Below are 16464 nucleotides of genomic sequence, written 5' to 3' on the forward strand. Positions count from 1 at the left end.
TTTTTTTTTTTTTTTTTTATTCAGGACGAAAGTATCAGAAAAACAAACGTTTTGGGGTACCTAAATGAGTCATGAAAAACCTCTAGTGCTCTAGAACTGACCAAATTATATCTTAAATGAACCCCCTCTGTCGGCGGTAAAAAGTACTGTAGGTCAGCTCCGTTAGGAGGTCAGAGGTCAACGGACTGTGCTGACACGCCACCTGTAACACGTCTAATAACACAGATACTGCGTTTCATTCCCTGTTATTACCATGGTTTGGCAAATTCCCGGAGCAGTAAAACGGTGGAGGAACCATGTCATCTGCACCCTGCCAAACCGCCTCAGAAGGACATGAACAAAATATTGCCAGCGCACTTCACACTAATGGCAATTAATGGGTAAGTTGCATAAGGTGTACGGACTCCCTGTGGTTCCTCGTCATGCATGAAAACACTAAAAGACTAATTAGTGATCGCCCTCCTCTCTGAACCTAGAAGAATGTTGGGCTCTTCCTTTGTTCTAAGTTAGCCTGCGGATGTTTACCCTGCCACAGCAAGTGAGTAAATGTACCCCCTGAATTGCTGTTGACACCAGCAATGGTTTTCATTTGGAAGATGAAACAGAAGGGAGTCATGATGAGTTCAAAGACTCCACCAAAGGTGGAAAAATACAGAAACAATATCTACCGAAAGTAAAAACACAAGGGAGATTACAAAACATGTTTGTTCACATGGTGTGCGTTCACTGAATGCAGGACAATGTTGGATCAGCATTTAAATATTTTTCATCCTAATCTATTGGCCACTGAATGTTACATTATGGAGGATATAAACTGCTTAAGAAACTAAAACAGAGATTACAAATTACTGTAAGATTTAAGGAACGATGTGAATATTATGAAAAATCTGAAAGTAATGTGCATTGTATTTAGAAATGATTATTTAATGTTTCATTTAAATGTGCTATAATTTTGACAATTGCTACAGTATTGCATGTGTCTCATGGAATTACTGACTGTCTTCACACACTCACACGCAACACCTCCGATTTGACTGCCCACTGCACCAGGCCAAGATGGTACGCTTTGATGGCGCCCGGTGAGCAGTGTTTTGTGGAGACATTATTTTGCTCAGTGGCACCTCAGTCGAACCGGACACCATCTGATTACGAGTCCATTTCCTTACCCGCTAGGCCAAACAGTGACGTTTTTAAAGAAATGTAAACAGCAAGCGCAGGCGAATAAACGAAGCCTACTTTAATGAATCCTGGACCAAATTGCACACACATACAGCTCAATATCACAGTCAGACAAAACATGAATGGGAATAGGGCATTTTTAACACATAAAGGAGAGATAGTGCAGTGATCATCGTTACATGATAGGTGTAAAACGAGCGACTGGGTTTAGAGCAGGGCGTGGAGAACGCAGTCCAGCGTGAATTGGGCAGATCGGTGCTCCACCAGACAGACGAAACGGAGACCTGTCAGCATGAGGGCCATAGAGGTACTACAGAGAAAATGTTAATAATAATAATAATAATAATAATAGTAGTAGATTACGACTACCACAAAGTGGGACAAAGAGAAAGTGCTCCTGAAGCAACGCGTGTGTCCGTCTCGAGTGGAGCAGGCCTAAACCTTGACCCTCCTCCGCGATAGATGGCGCTGAACCAGCAGCCTCTACCGGGACGCCTCCTCGTGGAAACCGTAGAAGTGGAAGCTGCGTCCAGCGAGTCGGCACGGATTTTATTTTTTCTGTTCCATTTGCCGATGGTGTGTGTAAGTGTTGAGACGTCACCCGCCTTGTGTTCGCGTTCTCTCACGTCGACCCAAAATATTGCATGCAGCGTGTTCGTATTTATCTGCTCTGGAGCGTTTCGTGACGGCTGGAAATGAGGTCTCGTCTTGTTTAGCTTGCAGCGACACGTTTGCGAGGCAGGGCGTGCAGGCACAATTATCCACCTGCCTACTCGTTCTTCTATTCGGTTCAAAAAGTTTTGGTCTGCCATTGTAGTTATGTACATGTTTAGTTTCATTTGGTGTCATTTATTAATTGTCATGTAAACATTTCACCTTATTGGCCCGGCTCGTTTATTCCAAATGAATTATGCCATGTGTTACATGCCATATGTGGTGTAATGTGGCGGTTAAACTATGTGGAAGTAAAATAATTGAGAATAATAAGGACCAAACATGAAATCAGGTGTGCTTTTGACATCGTGCGTGGTTGTCCTCTGTCTCCCTTGTAGGAATGATGCAACAGCAATGGCCAGCCAGTCTATGCTGCAGGATCGCATCCGGGTTGCCAAAGAGCTGCTGGAGCGTGTAGATCAGCTGTGCAGCCAGCAAGCCAGAGATGTGGAGGGCAGGGCTAAGTTGTGCAGCAAGCTGCGTGCCGAGCTCAAGTTCCTGCAGAAGGTGGAAGCAGGAAAGATTGTGATCAAAGAGTCCCATCTGCAGAGCACAAACCTGACCCACCTGAAGGCCATTGTTGAGTCTGCCGAGAGCTTGGAAGGGGTGGTGAGTGTTCTGCACGTGTTTGCTTACGAGGGCCACGATGGCGGCAAGCAGACCCTGGTGGTTGATGTGGTGGCAAATGGTGGCCACACCTGGGTCAAAGCCATCGGGAGAAAAGCAGAGGCCCTGCACAATATCTGGCAGGGCCGTGGCCAGTATGGTGACAAAAGTGTTGTGCGGCAAGCGGAAGATTTCCTGGAAGCCAGTGTCCAACAGCCTGTGCAGTACAGCAACCCCCATATCATCTTTGCCTTCTACAATGGTGTCTCCAGCCCCATGGCTGACCGCCTCAGGGAAATGGGCATTTCTGTGAGGGGGGACATTGTGGCTGTGAACTCTGTGCCGGGGCCACAAGACGGAGCGAGAGAGGAGGAGGAAGATGACGATGAAGATGATGATGGTGACAGCAGCTGCAACGAAGAAGAGGAAGAACATGTGAATGGGGCTCTGGAAGAAGCAGATGATGATGATGATGGTGGGGGACTTTTACATACTTGTGTAGACAGGGACAACATTGTAGCCAGCTTGGCCTTCCCAACCCAAGTGAAGGTAGATGTATGCAACAGGGTCAACCTTGACATTACCACACTCATCACTTATGTGTCATCATTAAGCCATGGCAACTGCCACTTCACCTTTAAGGAGGCGGTGCTGACTGAACAGGCAGCCCAGGAGAGGCAAGAGAAAGTTCTCCCCAAGCTTGATGAATTTATGCAGGACAAGGAGCTCTTTGCATGCCACTCAGCTGTAGAAGACTTCCAAGTCATTTTGAATACACTGGGTGGTCCAGGAGAAAAGGCTCGGGCCAAGGAGCTCTTGGCTCGTGTGAAAGTAGTGCCAGACCAGCCCTCGGAGCGCACCCAGCGACTGGTCATGAGCTCCAAGGTGAACCGCAGGTCACTCATGATCTTTGGAACTGGGGACACACTACGTGCTGTCACTATGACTGCTAACAGTGGCTTTGTGAGGGCTGCTGCCAATCAGGGCATGCGCTACAGCGTATTCATCCATCAACCCCGGGCTCTCACTGAGGGGAAAGAGTGGAGAGCGATGCCCATTTGAGGGATGTCAGAATTAGAGCAGCAGAAAGGCATTTGTGCATTTTTTTTTTTTTTGACAAACAGATAATTTCTTACACTTTTATAGGCAGAGTGATTCCAAACATGACAGTGAATGTTCATTATGTTGCATTTGGTCACTGTTGTTCAGATAGATGTGGTGGACTGATATTAGTGAGAACACAAGTAGTTTGATCAAGTTACAATTTATATATAGTATGAAATTTGTAATTATAATGCATAATTTAAATTGAGAATTTGCTTAGAAAATACTTTCAGACACAATTCAAAATGACCATGGTGTCATGAACACTCTGTATGCACATTTTCTCATGCATTTTAGTGTACTAAAATCATGTTTTTGTTTTGTTTAAATTACAGAATGCACATCTGTTGGGGTTGTTGCATTGAGTTTGTTTACAGTTAGTTGCAAAAAAAATAGTTTTTTATTATTTAGGCCTCCTAGTGATCATGAAATTTTAGGCCAGTTAGTCAGCCCATACAAGTCAGTTTTGCATTTACTAGGCTACGTTCACTATTATTATTCATACAGAACAAGATTATTGAACTGGGATGAAATTTAGCAAACACCTTGGTTATAGCCACAAATGTGGTTCTTTGAATGGTTTTGTTTTTGCTGAGATATTCTCAAGAGATGTGCCTACCTTATAGATGTACCCAAATATAAGATCTGAAATTATCAGATTAATTTCAGTTTAATCAATCAATAAATATTTAACTGCACTCGCTATATTGTTGCGTTGTGATATTATCAACCACTAGATGGCGCCGCAGCTCCGTTATTCGCTAACAAGCGACCATTACCATCTTGTACAGTATTAAAGTGACAGGTCGCACGGGTATTTAAAAGGAAAAGAACGCCGATCTCCAGTACACTTAGTTAAATAAGAAGAGTTGTACGGTTTTTAGTTTAACACCCGACACACACACACTTGGAATCTTGGATCCTTCCACGTTTAGCTGTTTTAAGTTGTTTGGCGTCAACAACAATCACGTGTTTTTAAAAGGAAGAAAAGTAAATGGACTGTTCAGCACAACGCATTAGTGCTGGCAAACCACACACATACAAAAAAAAGGTTTCGATGGTGACTGGATGAATCACGTGTCGCCCCGAGTTACCACGTCTGAATGAGTCGCTGTGTGTTTACAGTACAGAACGCCACGATGACGTCACGCCGGCCGGGCAAGCGTATCTCCGTCCAATTCTAAATATCTCCAGGAACCCGTATTTCTCCCACGGCGAGACGCTCTTTTACGCCATGGCGAATGCCCATATCTCGGTTGTTGTACATTTTATTTGTCTTTGGTTTGCTGCTTCACAGCGATGATGCTCGTGCTGTATAATGAATTAGCGGCGGGGACCGGCGGATCTGTGACGAGGCTCGGGTCGAGCCCACGCCCTCTCGCCATATTCCCGCCCGCTTTCCAGCCAGAAGGTTTATCGCGGATTTACCGGCCGGCGACAGGAGCAGGAGGCGACAGCGACTCCGTCTGCGCATCCTCCGGCTAGTCCGCTTCTTTTTTTTTTAAATACTGGTCCCCGCAGTATTATTATTATTATTATTATTATTATTATTTTGTAAAGCAGCGTTACCGCCATAACTTGGCAAATATTACCGATAGGTACGTAGTCAACGTAACGTAGTCCACTCCGCATGTTAGCCCACGCAACGCGGCGCCCTGGTTCCGCTCAGGATCTCTCCGTTCACCGCGGTCCCCGCCTCTCCGACCGGCTCCACATGCGGTGACCGACGGGGAGCTGGGAGGCAACCGGTTCCATTCAGCCCGGTGGGTGTCGACCGGCGGACAGGATTAACATTCGCGACACGGTACTGACCAAAAGTTTACTATTAGCACAGCAGCTAACAAGCTGGACCCAGTCGCGTTGGCCGGCCGCGCGTCTTCGGGTGGTAATGACGCCCGGACCCGCGCGTTGTGGAGAGGCCAGGAGGCGCTTCGAGTGCGAGGTGTCGGTTTGCGGTCACCAGTTGTGGGAGTTGGAGTAACTTCACGAGTTACTTCTCCTCTGTGGCGCCGGCTGTCGTCTTGTTGAGGGGCGCGGCGGGGGTTCGCTTGCTTGTTTGGCGCGACGCAACTGGACCTCCGAATATGGCGGCCACACCTGGTCAGAGTTTGACCACTAGAATCCCTCTGCGATTCGTAATGAATGCAATATAACTTCAGGAGTTACCCCTGTTCTTTCCATCTTTTTCCCCAGCATTATTTGAATTTACAAATTTAGCTTTTTGTTTATTCAAATGACGGCACATTAGCATTAATGTGTGATTCTCAACCAATGAAACCGACTAGTTCTGTGTGCTTTAAATCTTGTGGCCAGTTGATTTCGAACCATCTCTAGAACATCTCTGATCCTAATTCAGGTTCGTATTTTTCCGACAGTCAGGAAAGCTACAGTATCTGACCACAGCTGTTCTTTTTTTCCCCCCCATCTCGAAAAGGGAACTGCTGAGGGAAGCAGCTGCATGCAGGGGAGGAAAAACCCTGGACACCCAAAAAATACTCCTGGCGTGCCTTCCCGTTTGGTCTTGCGCAATCGGTGATTGGTGCGGTTTATCCGTTTAATGATTGACCGTGTGAAGGGAGAGTGTGTCCTTTGTTGAGGGTATAGCTGCATATATTAGTTATGTGGCCATAAGTCACCCATGTTCTGTTGTGGGTGGCCGTGAGCTATATTGCTTGACAAAGTGAATGTTGTAAGGTGACTGTCACAACTGATGGGCTCTGAATTCAATTAAATCCATACTGCATCATGCTCTGTGAGTGTCCCTGTAAGACAGCTGGATTTTTTTTATACATGTGCAATGAGGGGAAAGGGTTGTTGAAAGTTTCCACTGAGATTAATTACCCATTGACTTGACTAATAATAAATGTACACAATGAAATCAACATTGCATGTATACTTTGCACTAGCTCTGAATTGGCTGGAACAAAAGATATGTCCACGGGCAGGTCCGGTATTGTTGGCCTAAGAAGGGGGTTAGTCTGACCGTGGGGAATATGGGACATTTTGTAACGGGATGTTTGTCCACGGTGCATGCCCTAACCCTAACACACACACACACACACACACACACACAAATACTACAGAAAAAAGAAAACAATGAGACATCTGGGATTTAAGTCTGCAAGAGCTGTCCCCACCATAGTAGTTTTCACATGCTCGAGTCTATTCTGCAATCTGAGATGTCTACGCAAGACTCACTTGCTGTTGGAGCAGCAAGGGGTGGAGGTCGTTGCAATAAAACAGCAGCTGTATCTTAGCAACTGTGTGTGCAGGAAAATCCCTGCGGATACAGAGCACAGGAAACATTGAGATAATCTGGGCGTGGGAGGGAGGTGGGCGAGGCCCAGGCCCATTTAACATCCACTCTGTTAGCGTTCAGTCTGGGGATTCCCACAGTTCATGTTAAACTAAGCCATGGAGTCCAGGAAACCTGGAATGAATCCATCCCCGCCCAGATGTGGTGCCCGGTACCACACGTCATGTCACCAGCATGATGCATTATTTAATGACATTTTGTTTAAAAATAGTCTGTTGCGTTCTGTGAAGGACATTGAACACTGTGGGCGAGGGGGTGGTGCGTGTGCTCCCTGTGCCACGCCCTGTTTGCAGATGGCTCCAGTTACTCACCGTGAGATGGCACCCTCATTTCCCCATATGATAACGCCGCTCCTTCCCCTCCCGGAGGAGCAGTTGTTTGGTTGTTTACAGCTTCCTGTTTGCCACAGTATTCATTTTTGTTGGCATCTGGAAACCTTGGATCTTCTAGTCAGCTAGTGCTTGTGTCCGTGTCCAGATCGCGTTAGAATTCTGCCTGCGAGGCCACAGTAGCACAGCGAGGGACCTGACTGAGTGAGTGGTCTCATTCAGCTTTATAAAAGACCTTCTTTGTTGAGTTCTGTTTCTCCCCCTCAAAGAGAATCAAATAAGCTTCACATGTCAGATAAAAAAGGAGTTTGTTGGACATGGAGATGAGTGACGTGTGTCTTTCTTGTGATGCCTGTTGTCATTGTCAACAGTGTTGAGAGTGTGTAGAACAACTTGTTGTTGTTCTACATGCCCCACCCCCGACAAGACTATCTGCCAAATGCTGTAAATGTCAAATGTACGTACACTAGGTAAAACAAAAACCCTCAAGGTTAATAATCAGGCTTTGGGAAACTACACAGCTAAAAAAATAAAGGGAACACAAAAATAAGACATCCTAGATCTGATTATTAAATACTTTGTAATGTCCTTAAAACAAGTCAAAATGACGCTCAGTAGTGTATGTGGCCTCCTATGAGGCCTGACCTGTATGACCTCCCTACCACGCCTGGGCATGCTCCGGATGAAGTGGCGGATAGTCCAGCCACGTGAGGTCTAGCATTGTCTTGCATTAGGAGGAACTCAGGGACAACCGCACCAGCATATGGTCTCACCAGGGGTCTGAGGATCTCATCTCGGTAACTAATGGCAGTCAGGCTACCTCTGGCGGGGACATGGAGGGCTGTGTGGCCCCCCAAAAGAAATTCCACCCCCCCACCATTATTGACCCACTGCCAAACTGGTCATGCTTTCAGGCAGCAGAACGTTCTCCAGACTCTGTCACATCTGTCACATGTGCTCAGTGTGACCTGCTTTCATCTGTGAAGAGTACAGGGCGCAAGTGGCAAATTTGCCCATCTAGGTGTTCTCTGGCGAATGCCAAACGTGCTGCTTGGTGTTGGGCTGTAAGCACAACCGCCACCTGTGGACACCGAGCCCTCATACCCCCATCATGGTGTCTGATTCTGACATATTTGTGGTCTGCTGGAGGTCATTTTGCAGGGCTCTGGCAGTGCTCCTGCTGTTCTCCCTTGCACAAAGGCGGATGTAACGGTCCTGCTGCTGGGTTGTTGGCCTCCTCCACATCTCTTGATGTACTGGCCTGTCTCCTGTCTCTGACCACTACGCTGACAGACACAGTAAACCCTCCTTCTACAGCTCGAATTGATGTGCCATCTTGTATGAGCTGCACTACCTGAGCCACTTGTGTGGGTTGTAGACCCCGTCTCATGCTACCACTAGAGTGAAAGCACCGCCAGCATTCAAAAGTGGCCAAAACATGAGCTAGAAAGTATAGGAACTGAGAAGTGGTCTGTGGTCACCACCTGCAGAACTGCGCATTTATTGGGGATGTCTTGCTATTTGCGTATAATTTCTATTTGTTGTCTATTCTATTTGCAAAATAGCATGTGAAATTGATCGTCAATTAGTGTCGCTTCCAACGTGGACAGTTTAATTTCCCAGACGTATGATTGACTTGGAGTTGCATTGTGTTCCCTTTATTTTTCTGAGCAGTGAATATTGGTTACTGTAATAGACACAGCACTAATATAACATCAAGCACGGACTGCTGGTTTGTTATCTGTATCTTGATGAGAACAAACTTAACTCCTTCGAGGCATAGTTGTCTCTGGACAACATCCACCACCAAACCAAACATGTAGACATTTTTCAGCACTTTGTGCATCTCACATTTGCAAACACTACGTACCCACTATTTTCATCCTACGGACAAAATAATTGAACCACCAGTTGCAGCACATTTGTGGCAGTGTATTTGGAAAGTCGCTCATTGTCGATCCTTTTTGTCAACGATTGTCTCTCTTCTGTCTTTACAGAAAAGCTAAGGCAGCAGGGATATTGCACGTCGTGTACGCCTGCCGCTTTCATTTAGTCCCCCTGTTGCTGCTTCCACCTCGGTCTCGCTGCCTTTGTGGACAGACATGGCAGCCAACAAGTCAAAGGGCCAGAACTCTCTGGCCCTGCACAAAGTCATCATGGTGGGGAGTGGCGGAGTGGGGAAATCCGCCCTCACACTACAGTTTATGTATGATGAGGTGAGACTGCTGAGTCATGCACTTGGCTAATTTGGGCCTCTTCTGACTTATTGCTATATATTTCTAATTTGAAGCAGAATTTAGTGGTCCACATAATGTTGTGTTTATGTCCTCCAGTTTGTAGAGGACTATGAGCCAACAAAAGCAGATAGCTACAGGAAAAAAGTAGTTCTGGATGGTGAGGAGGTCCAAATTGACATACTGGACACAGCTGGACAAGAGGATTATGCAGCAATCAGAGACAACTATTTTCGCAGTGGAGAAGGTTTTCTCTGTGTCTTCTCCATCACAGAGCTGGAGTCCTTCGCTGCAACGGCAGACTTCAGGTATTAACACATGCAGCCTTTGTATGAATGATGGCAACGTCCTTGCCATGGTCTTCACTACCTGAGTCTGGAAGCACATGTCATTATTTACAGGAAGTCAGCCTTCTCACACACACACACACACACACACACACATACAGAAATGTGGGTTTACTTATCTTCAATTTCAAGATCCCACAGTGCAAATGACCTGACTAGTTAGAGATGGTGTAGTGAAGAGAGCAAACAGCCATCTCAGCTCTGGGCTCCAGGGTTGCACAATGCAGTTTGATCATGGCACCAAAGAATCTGTGCCACACCACAAGTGTGGCTCTTTGGAGTCACATTTTTTTATATTCTGGGGGACTGCTTGCTCCCCTTTACTACAGACACACACAACAGTTTAGATCCCAGTCCTACATTTTGACACTGATTTTATGAATTCTCATATTTAATTTGTGAACCTTTTGCCCGCTGTCTTTCTGCAGAGAACAGATTTTACGGGTCAAAGAAGATGAGAACGTGCCTTTCCTCCTTGTGGGGAATAAATCAGATTTAGAGGACCGTCGGCAAGTAGCAACTGAAGATTCTAAGGTGCGTGCAGAGCAGTGGGGAGTCAACTACGTTGAGACATCTGCCAAGACCCGTGCCAACGTGGACAAGGTATATAACAATATATATGACAGACTGCTTATTAAAGTCATGCATGGCCTCTTGTCCCCCAATCACAGTATACAAGCTTGTCATTTTATAATAAACATAATACATTTTTGCATAATAGATCTGCAAAGAAGTTCACTTAAGTGTGAAACGTTTCATTTTAACATTCTAGGTGTTTTTCGATTTGATGAGGGAGATACGGGCAAGAAAAATGGAAGACGGCAAAGAAAAAAATGGCAAAAAGAAGAGGAAAAGTTTGGCAAAGCGAATCCGAGAAAGATGCTGCATTCTGTAATGACTGGTGCACCAGCGGAACTGAGCTCCTCCAGCCAAAATCTGCCCAGCTTCATAATGGGTCCATGTGTCTTCATCTATACTCCTTCCAAAAAGGACAAGAACACCAAGATTTTTCAGGTAATCGAGGGCTGGACCGTAACTACAAATTGTCCTCATGTCTTGAAGAACACGAGGAGATTAGTTATAGGAAGGAACCAACATGTGGCATACTGATAAGTTCTTGTTTGTTTGAGGAAACAAGCATGGCAGAATCTCCAAGACCATGTTTTTAATTAAGAACTGTATTTGTTCGTCTCCATGGCCATAGTCACTGGTAATGAAGCCTAAACTATAAAACTTCCTGACAGAGGGAATATATTAACCACCTTGCTGAATCAAACACTTCAGCTTACTCCGGCATTGTGATTATGCAATATATATTTTATTTATTTGGTATAAATGATGAGGCTGCTATGTGGGTTCGGGGGCGATTATGGTGTCAATATTAACCCCTTTGTATGTTTTGCCTTAATGTTTAGACTTTACGTCAAAACCCTTGTTCTATGCAGCCCACATCTCACCTTTGCATAGATGGCATTATGAAGCACAGCCGAATTTTATAGAAATTAATATTTGTCTTTAGTAACCTCAGAATGTAACATATAGAACATATTTTGATACCTATAGACAGTCACTAATTTTTGATGGGGGATGATACATACATACATCTAGCTCAAATAATTAGAATACTGTAAGCAAAAAAAAAAAAAAAAAAAAAGTCTTAAATGAGAACATACCATCAAACAGGCCAAATTCCTTGTGTAAAGTGAAATATTTTGTTAATTATGGCTGATTGTAAATGAAAATTAAAATTAAATCGCAGAAGTCTCCATTTATAGTCAATACTTGGAACTGAAGGCTTATGATATAAAAGCTAAGCCTAATGTTTCTGTCCTCAGTACTCGTGAGCAGTTTAATGAATTTGTTACAAACTGAACTGCAACAGCTCACCATTTAAATGCTTTCTTAGTTAAGGTTTGTATGACACGCAAGTCAGGATGATCATGAATATTTTCCCTGTGCCGTCTTTTCATGGACTTACTGAAATCCATTGATTGTAATTATTTGTTATCCATAGACATTTCTTCAGAACGTGTCCAGAACAACTGTGTTTGTATTTACTAATTTAAGCACTTTTTTTAGTTTCTCTCCAAAATTACACTGCAGGGTTGTAACACAACACAAAGCCACCACTGTGACTTGACACGGTTGGGCAATGACGCTGCTTTTGTCAACACAGCTGATGCTCCTGGTGGACATTTTGACTGCTTACTGAATCCCCCCCCTCCCCCAAAAAAAAAAAAGTTAAATAAAAAGTTTTAAGTAAAATGCTTTTTTTATTTACAGAGTTTTACCATTAAAAAAAAAACACTTGGGTGACACTCTTTTACAGCAGAATTGTGAAACTGCAATTTACAAACGGAAGTGTGCTTGAGTAGAAACCGGTCATGAAATCAGATCAGTGATTGCATTGTCATGGACTAAAAAGTGACATTTTACCACTCTCATTTGTATCAGCATGACCTTCTGGAGCAGTATGCTGTCCATCATCCTACATCACTTAACTTCCTCGCAACCCACTTAAAATTATACAAGAAAAGAAAACACACATTTTAAAAGTTTGTCAGTAGCACTACTGAAACCCTCAATGAATTGAGCACCGTAGCATAGGGCGAATTAAACAGTCGGACCACAACACACCGTTACTTGTAATTTACTGCAAAAATATATTTACAAGCTGGTGTCAATAATAAAAAAAAAAAACTCGGGCCTGTGGCGAGAAAAAAAAAAAAAAAAAGAAAGAAACGCCTGAGGTGACGTCACGCATCTACGTACATTAAACTGATTTAAAACAAACGGTCGGGTCACTGCAGACAAGGAAACATCACGAAAAAAACTGTATTTATAACGTAAAACATAATAATAAAAGTCACATCGTTCCCTTTTCTGGCGTCTCTTATTATTTTGAGACGTCAGAATCTTTCCAAAGACGTGTCAGTCAGCGCAAGAGGAGCCGATCCCCGCGGGTCTAGCTGTAGTATCGGCCTTTCGCGCCGGTGCTGGCGGGCCGTTCCGAGACGGACACGGGTTGCAGGTGGGCCCAGGGGTCCTGGAGCATCGACGGCTTGTAATACTTCTCCACGCCGTGCGCCGCACTCTCCCGGCCACGCGGCGGGCCCGAAGGGAGTGGAGGTCCGAGGGGAGGCCTTCGGGGGGTGGAAACGGGGCACATGAGGAAAGGCGGCCTGGACATGACGACGAGAGGGAGGGAACGGGGCGACGTTCATACCTTGAACCCTCGGTGCTGCGTGGGAGTGTGATGCTGGTGCGGCGAGCGTCGGAAAGGCCCTTCGTGCGGGGCGTGGTGAGCCTGCGGGCCGCCGCCGCCTCCGCCCCGGTTATAACTGCCGTTATTACCGCCGTGGCCTCTTGTTGGGGAGTCCGGGGAATCGCAGTAGGGTCCGAACCTCGGCGCCGGGGGCGAAGGCCCGAATCGCGGCCCCGGGGGCGGAGACCAAGCCGGGGAGAGACGCATCCCCCTGGGACCGGGACGGAACCCCCCCGGTCCCGCTGCCGTGTCTGCGAACCGTGAAGGATGCCGAAAGTTGGGTCTCGGCGCGCCAGACATCCTGCGAACCGGAGCGCCGAGCGGAGGCCGGCGGTTCTGGCTGCGCATGCGCGACCTGGAGGAGTTTTCAGGACGAGCGCCACCTTCTGGTTTGGGGTGGAACCTGTCTTATTTGTTCCCATGGTAACCCGGCAGAACAGTACAAATCGAAATAAATAGGAACGACTGGTGAGCTTTTGTAATGATAATGCGGATTTTATATTTGAAGCAAGCCAGTGGGCAAATTTTATTTAGCAACGAAATTGAAAATGATGTTATGCCGTCGTTATGTAACCCCAATGACAGGAGTAGCTGCAGGGTTTGGTAAAGGTACATCGGTCCAATAATCACATTTAACATTTATTGTTGGACTGAAGCACAGGCCACTTGGTCACGTTAACAAACCGATCACAATGAAAACGCAACATATGTACAGAAAACACCCTTAACATAGAACAGTAGTGGTCAATTAAAAAAAAAAAAAACACACACAAACCGAACAGTATTTGTCCCTTTATAACTTCAAAATTCCTTCCCTGGATCCGCGAGATCCTTAAAGAAAAACTAGCGCTACGGAGTGCTGTTGCCTGGATGGTCCTGCAGGTTCCCGGGAACCGCCACTCTCCTTGCAGTCCTTCCCCAAGCGGTGCAGATCACAGGATCCCGAAACAGGAAAAGAACTTAGTTGAAATACTGGAGATGGAGAGCAGCATGGCTTAGCCTTAGCTGCCGCCGCGTTTACGACAGTGTCATAAAGCCTTAAAGACAACTACGTAGAATTCTACCATGCACTCACAACATATACCAGTCACACTACACCACCAGGGTTACAGTCACACTGTAATTATGGGGCAGTGGTGGCGGCCCCGTAATCAGAAGGTTGCCGGTTCCACTGAGCAAAGCACCGTCCCCACACACTGCTCCCCGGGCCTGTCATGGCTGCCCACTGCTCACCAAGGGTGAATGCAGACAAATTTCACTGTGTGCACCGTGTGCTGTGCTGCTGTGTATCACATTTGACATTCACTTCACTTACGGTTCTATTATGGTTCTATGAATGTCTGTCCTCCGTGCCGACAGGTGGCGATGTGGGCGCTCTTCTGCTCCTGTTGCGCTAGAAGTGACAGTAGCAGAATAAGATGCGAAATACTTCGCCGCGCCGCCTTACGGTCTTGTAGTTTTATTGGAGGAGTGGGAGACCGCGAGAATGTTTCGTGTGTCTCTGTCCCGCGTTCTCCACGTGGACCCGCTGACCGCGCGTTCCTGGAGCCGCGCTGCCCTCAGGTCGCCCGTTCACCTTCAGACCTCACCATCCCGGCCGCTGAGCGCCATGCCCCGCACCCGCCCAGCTCTTCTCCAGGCTGCGAGAAGAGGGATCCGATTGGTCTGTGGGGAAAAGGTGAACTTCCCACGTGAGACTTTCCTGTAAAAAAAATCGGGGCTTTGCGTGAGCTACGACTTCTTTTGTCTACTGGATGATTGGCAGTCGTGATCGATTGCCTATAGATCAGTCTCAAATAGGCTCATCATGCAGGAAACGGACCAGTTGAAGCACGTTGTTGTAGTAAACTAACTGAAATGAAGTCTCATTATGGTTTTTAATCTGATTGTGGTACAGCTTGGCGCGGTTTGCCAGCGGATTCCACCAACACAGCTAGCGAGACTGGTCGCATCCTCGTCTGGAAGCCATTCTGAAGATGGAAAACTCATCTACACAGGGAATCTTGGCAAAGCTGTGCTTGGTATGGTGCTGTCTTTGTAATGTGGTTTCACCATAACATTTTTAATAAAATGTACATTTTAAATAGAGATGCTGCATAAATGCGCTGCATAATTAATTTTTTGTTATGTAATGAATTGCAGAAGAATTCATGTATATATCTGAACCTGTCAATACACCACATATGGTAGCACAAGGTCCTGTCTCGTCCCTCCCTATGTTGTCCACATCTGGGGCAGTGGTGGCTTAGCGGGTAAGGAAGCGGCCTCGTAATCGGAGGTTGTCCGCTCGAATCCCGAACCGCCAAGGTGCCACTGAACAAAGCACCGTCCCCACACACTGCTCCCCGGGCGTCTGTCATGGCTGCCCACTGCTCACTAAGGGTGATGGTTAAAAGCAGAGGACACATTTCGTTGTGTCAACGTGTGCTGTGCTGCAGTGTTTCACAATGACAATCGCTTCACATCTAACATACCTTGTTTCCTGCGTCTATCTGCCAGGGACTTTTTTTTTTTCATGCAGACAGATAATCAACTCTGTATTTGGAGAATTCTTCTAGTCAAACTAGTGGATGTAGCATTCCCAACTCCCCACATGCCTTACTTCTTGGAATACCTCAAAAATCTCTGCCCCAGTCGTTTCATATGTGACACAACAAGCTTGACCGATCTGCTCTGTTTTGCAGGTGTGAAGTTTTTCTCGTACTCCACCAGCATGTTCAGTGTCTGCGTCATGCCCTACGTCCTGATGAAGACCGGCCTCGGCGTCCAGAGTTTTGCCCTGCAGGTGGCCTTTTGTGGCGTAATTGGCTTTTTCACGTTTCTCACTCCAGTGCTCCTACACTTCATCACCAAAGGTTATGTGGTGCGTCTTTATCACAAGGAGGAGAAGGACACGTACACGGCCGTTACTTACAGTCCCCTCCTGCTGGAGAGAAAGACTGTGTTCCATCAGAGCGATGTCACGATTCCCGATGTCAGCAGGATGTTCACCAGTTTTTATGCGAAGAATCGCTCCATGCTGGTCAATCCCATGCTTTTCCCTCTCCCTCATGACTACAACCACTTAATGGGCTATGACAGACCGTTTTCTTTTGATATTGATGAATTAAACAAACCAGATAAAAGCTAGTTGGTTTCCATCTTATGCAAACAACTAGGTTTCAGATCACAATTCAGTCAGAGACTTGGTCTGAATCCAAGATAGCTTCTTTTATACCTGTGATGACGTGAAAACGTGACAGTAATGTGTCTAGAATATATAAATAATATAAAAGTAAATTAAACAACTAAAAGTGTTATTGTCTTTATTTCTCACTTTTGTTACAGTTCATTTGTTCATTTACATTTACAATTCCATTCGGCAGACGCC

General features: G+C 45.9%; 4 protein-coding genes across 7 annotated transcripts; 3 read left to right on the forward strand and 1 right to left on the reverse strand.

Moving 5' to 3' along the window:
- Positions 1-1676: 1676 nt before the first annotated feature.
- Positions 1677-3949, forward strand: c4h7orf25 (chromosome 4 C7orf25 homolog). 2 transcript variants are annotated; one of them, XM_028975649.1, is made up of 2 exons: positions 1677-1761; positions 2232-3949. In XM_028975649.1, exon 2 carries the CDS (start codon positions 2248-2250, stop codon positions 3559-3561), a length of 1314 nt encoding a protein of 437 aa, XP_028831482.1. In that variant the 5' UTR covers positions 1677-1761; positions 2232-2247; the 3' UTR covers positions 3562-3949. The 2 variants fall into 2 exon arrangements, with proteins under 2 accessions (XP_028831482.1, XP_028831484.1); XM_028975651.1 differs by having other exon boundaries at positions 1683-1755.
- A 904-nt stretch (positions 3950-4853) lies between these two features.
- Positions 4854-11505, forward strand: LOC114787792 (ras-related protein Ral-A-like). 3 transcript variants are annotated; one of them, XM_028975653.1, is made up of 5 exons: positions 4854-5407; positions 9246-9464; positions 9582-9790; positions 10258-10432; positions 10602-11505. In XM_028975653.1, the coding sequence occupies exons 2-5, from the start codon at positions 9351-9353 to the stop codon at positions 10722-10724; spliced, it is 621 nt and encodes a 206-aa protein (XP_028831486.1). In that variant the 5' UTR covers positions 4854-5407; positions 9246-9350; the 3' UTR covers positions 10725-11505. The 3 variants fall into 3 exon arrangements, with proteins under 3 accessions (XP_028831486.1, XP_028831487.1, XP_028831488.1); XM_028975654.1 differs by having other exon boundaries at positions 4854-5366; XM_028975655.1 differs by lacking the exon at positions 4854-5407 and adding an exon at positions 5939-5959.
- A 577-nt stretch (positions 11506-12082) lies between these two features.
- mplkip (M-phase specific PLK1 interacting protein) lies at positions 12083-13457 on the reverse strand. Its single transcript, XM_028975656.1, is given in 3 exon segments — positions 12083-12935; positions 12937-12972; positions 13056-13457. Coding segments are annotated over 3 exon segments (564 nt in total). The 5' UTR covers positions 13443-13457; the 3' UTR covers positions 12083-12794.
- Positions 13458-14393: 936 nt separating this feature from the next.
- Positions 14394-16381, forward strand: tmem70 (transmembrane protein 70). The gene is made up of 3 exons (XM_028975652.1): positions 14394-14772; positions 14992-15115; positions 15779-16381. The coding sequence occupies exons 1-3, from the start codon at positions 14581-14583 to the stop codon at positions 16222-16224; spliced, it is 762 nt and encodes a 253-aa protein (XP_028831485.1). The 5' UTR covers positions 14394-14580; the 3' UTR covers positions 16225-16381.
- The last annotated feature ends 83 nt before the right edge of the window (positions 16382-16464 follow it).

Source organism: Denticeps clupeoides, chromosome 4, assembly GCF_900700375.1.
Source record: "Denticeps clupeoides chromosome 4, fDenClu1.1, whole genome shotgun sequence".
Taxonomy (NCBI): Eukaryota; Metazoa; Chordata; class Actinopteri; order Clupeiformes; family Denticipitidae; genus Denticeps; species Denticeps clupeoides.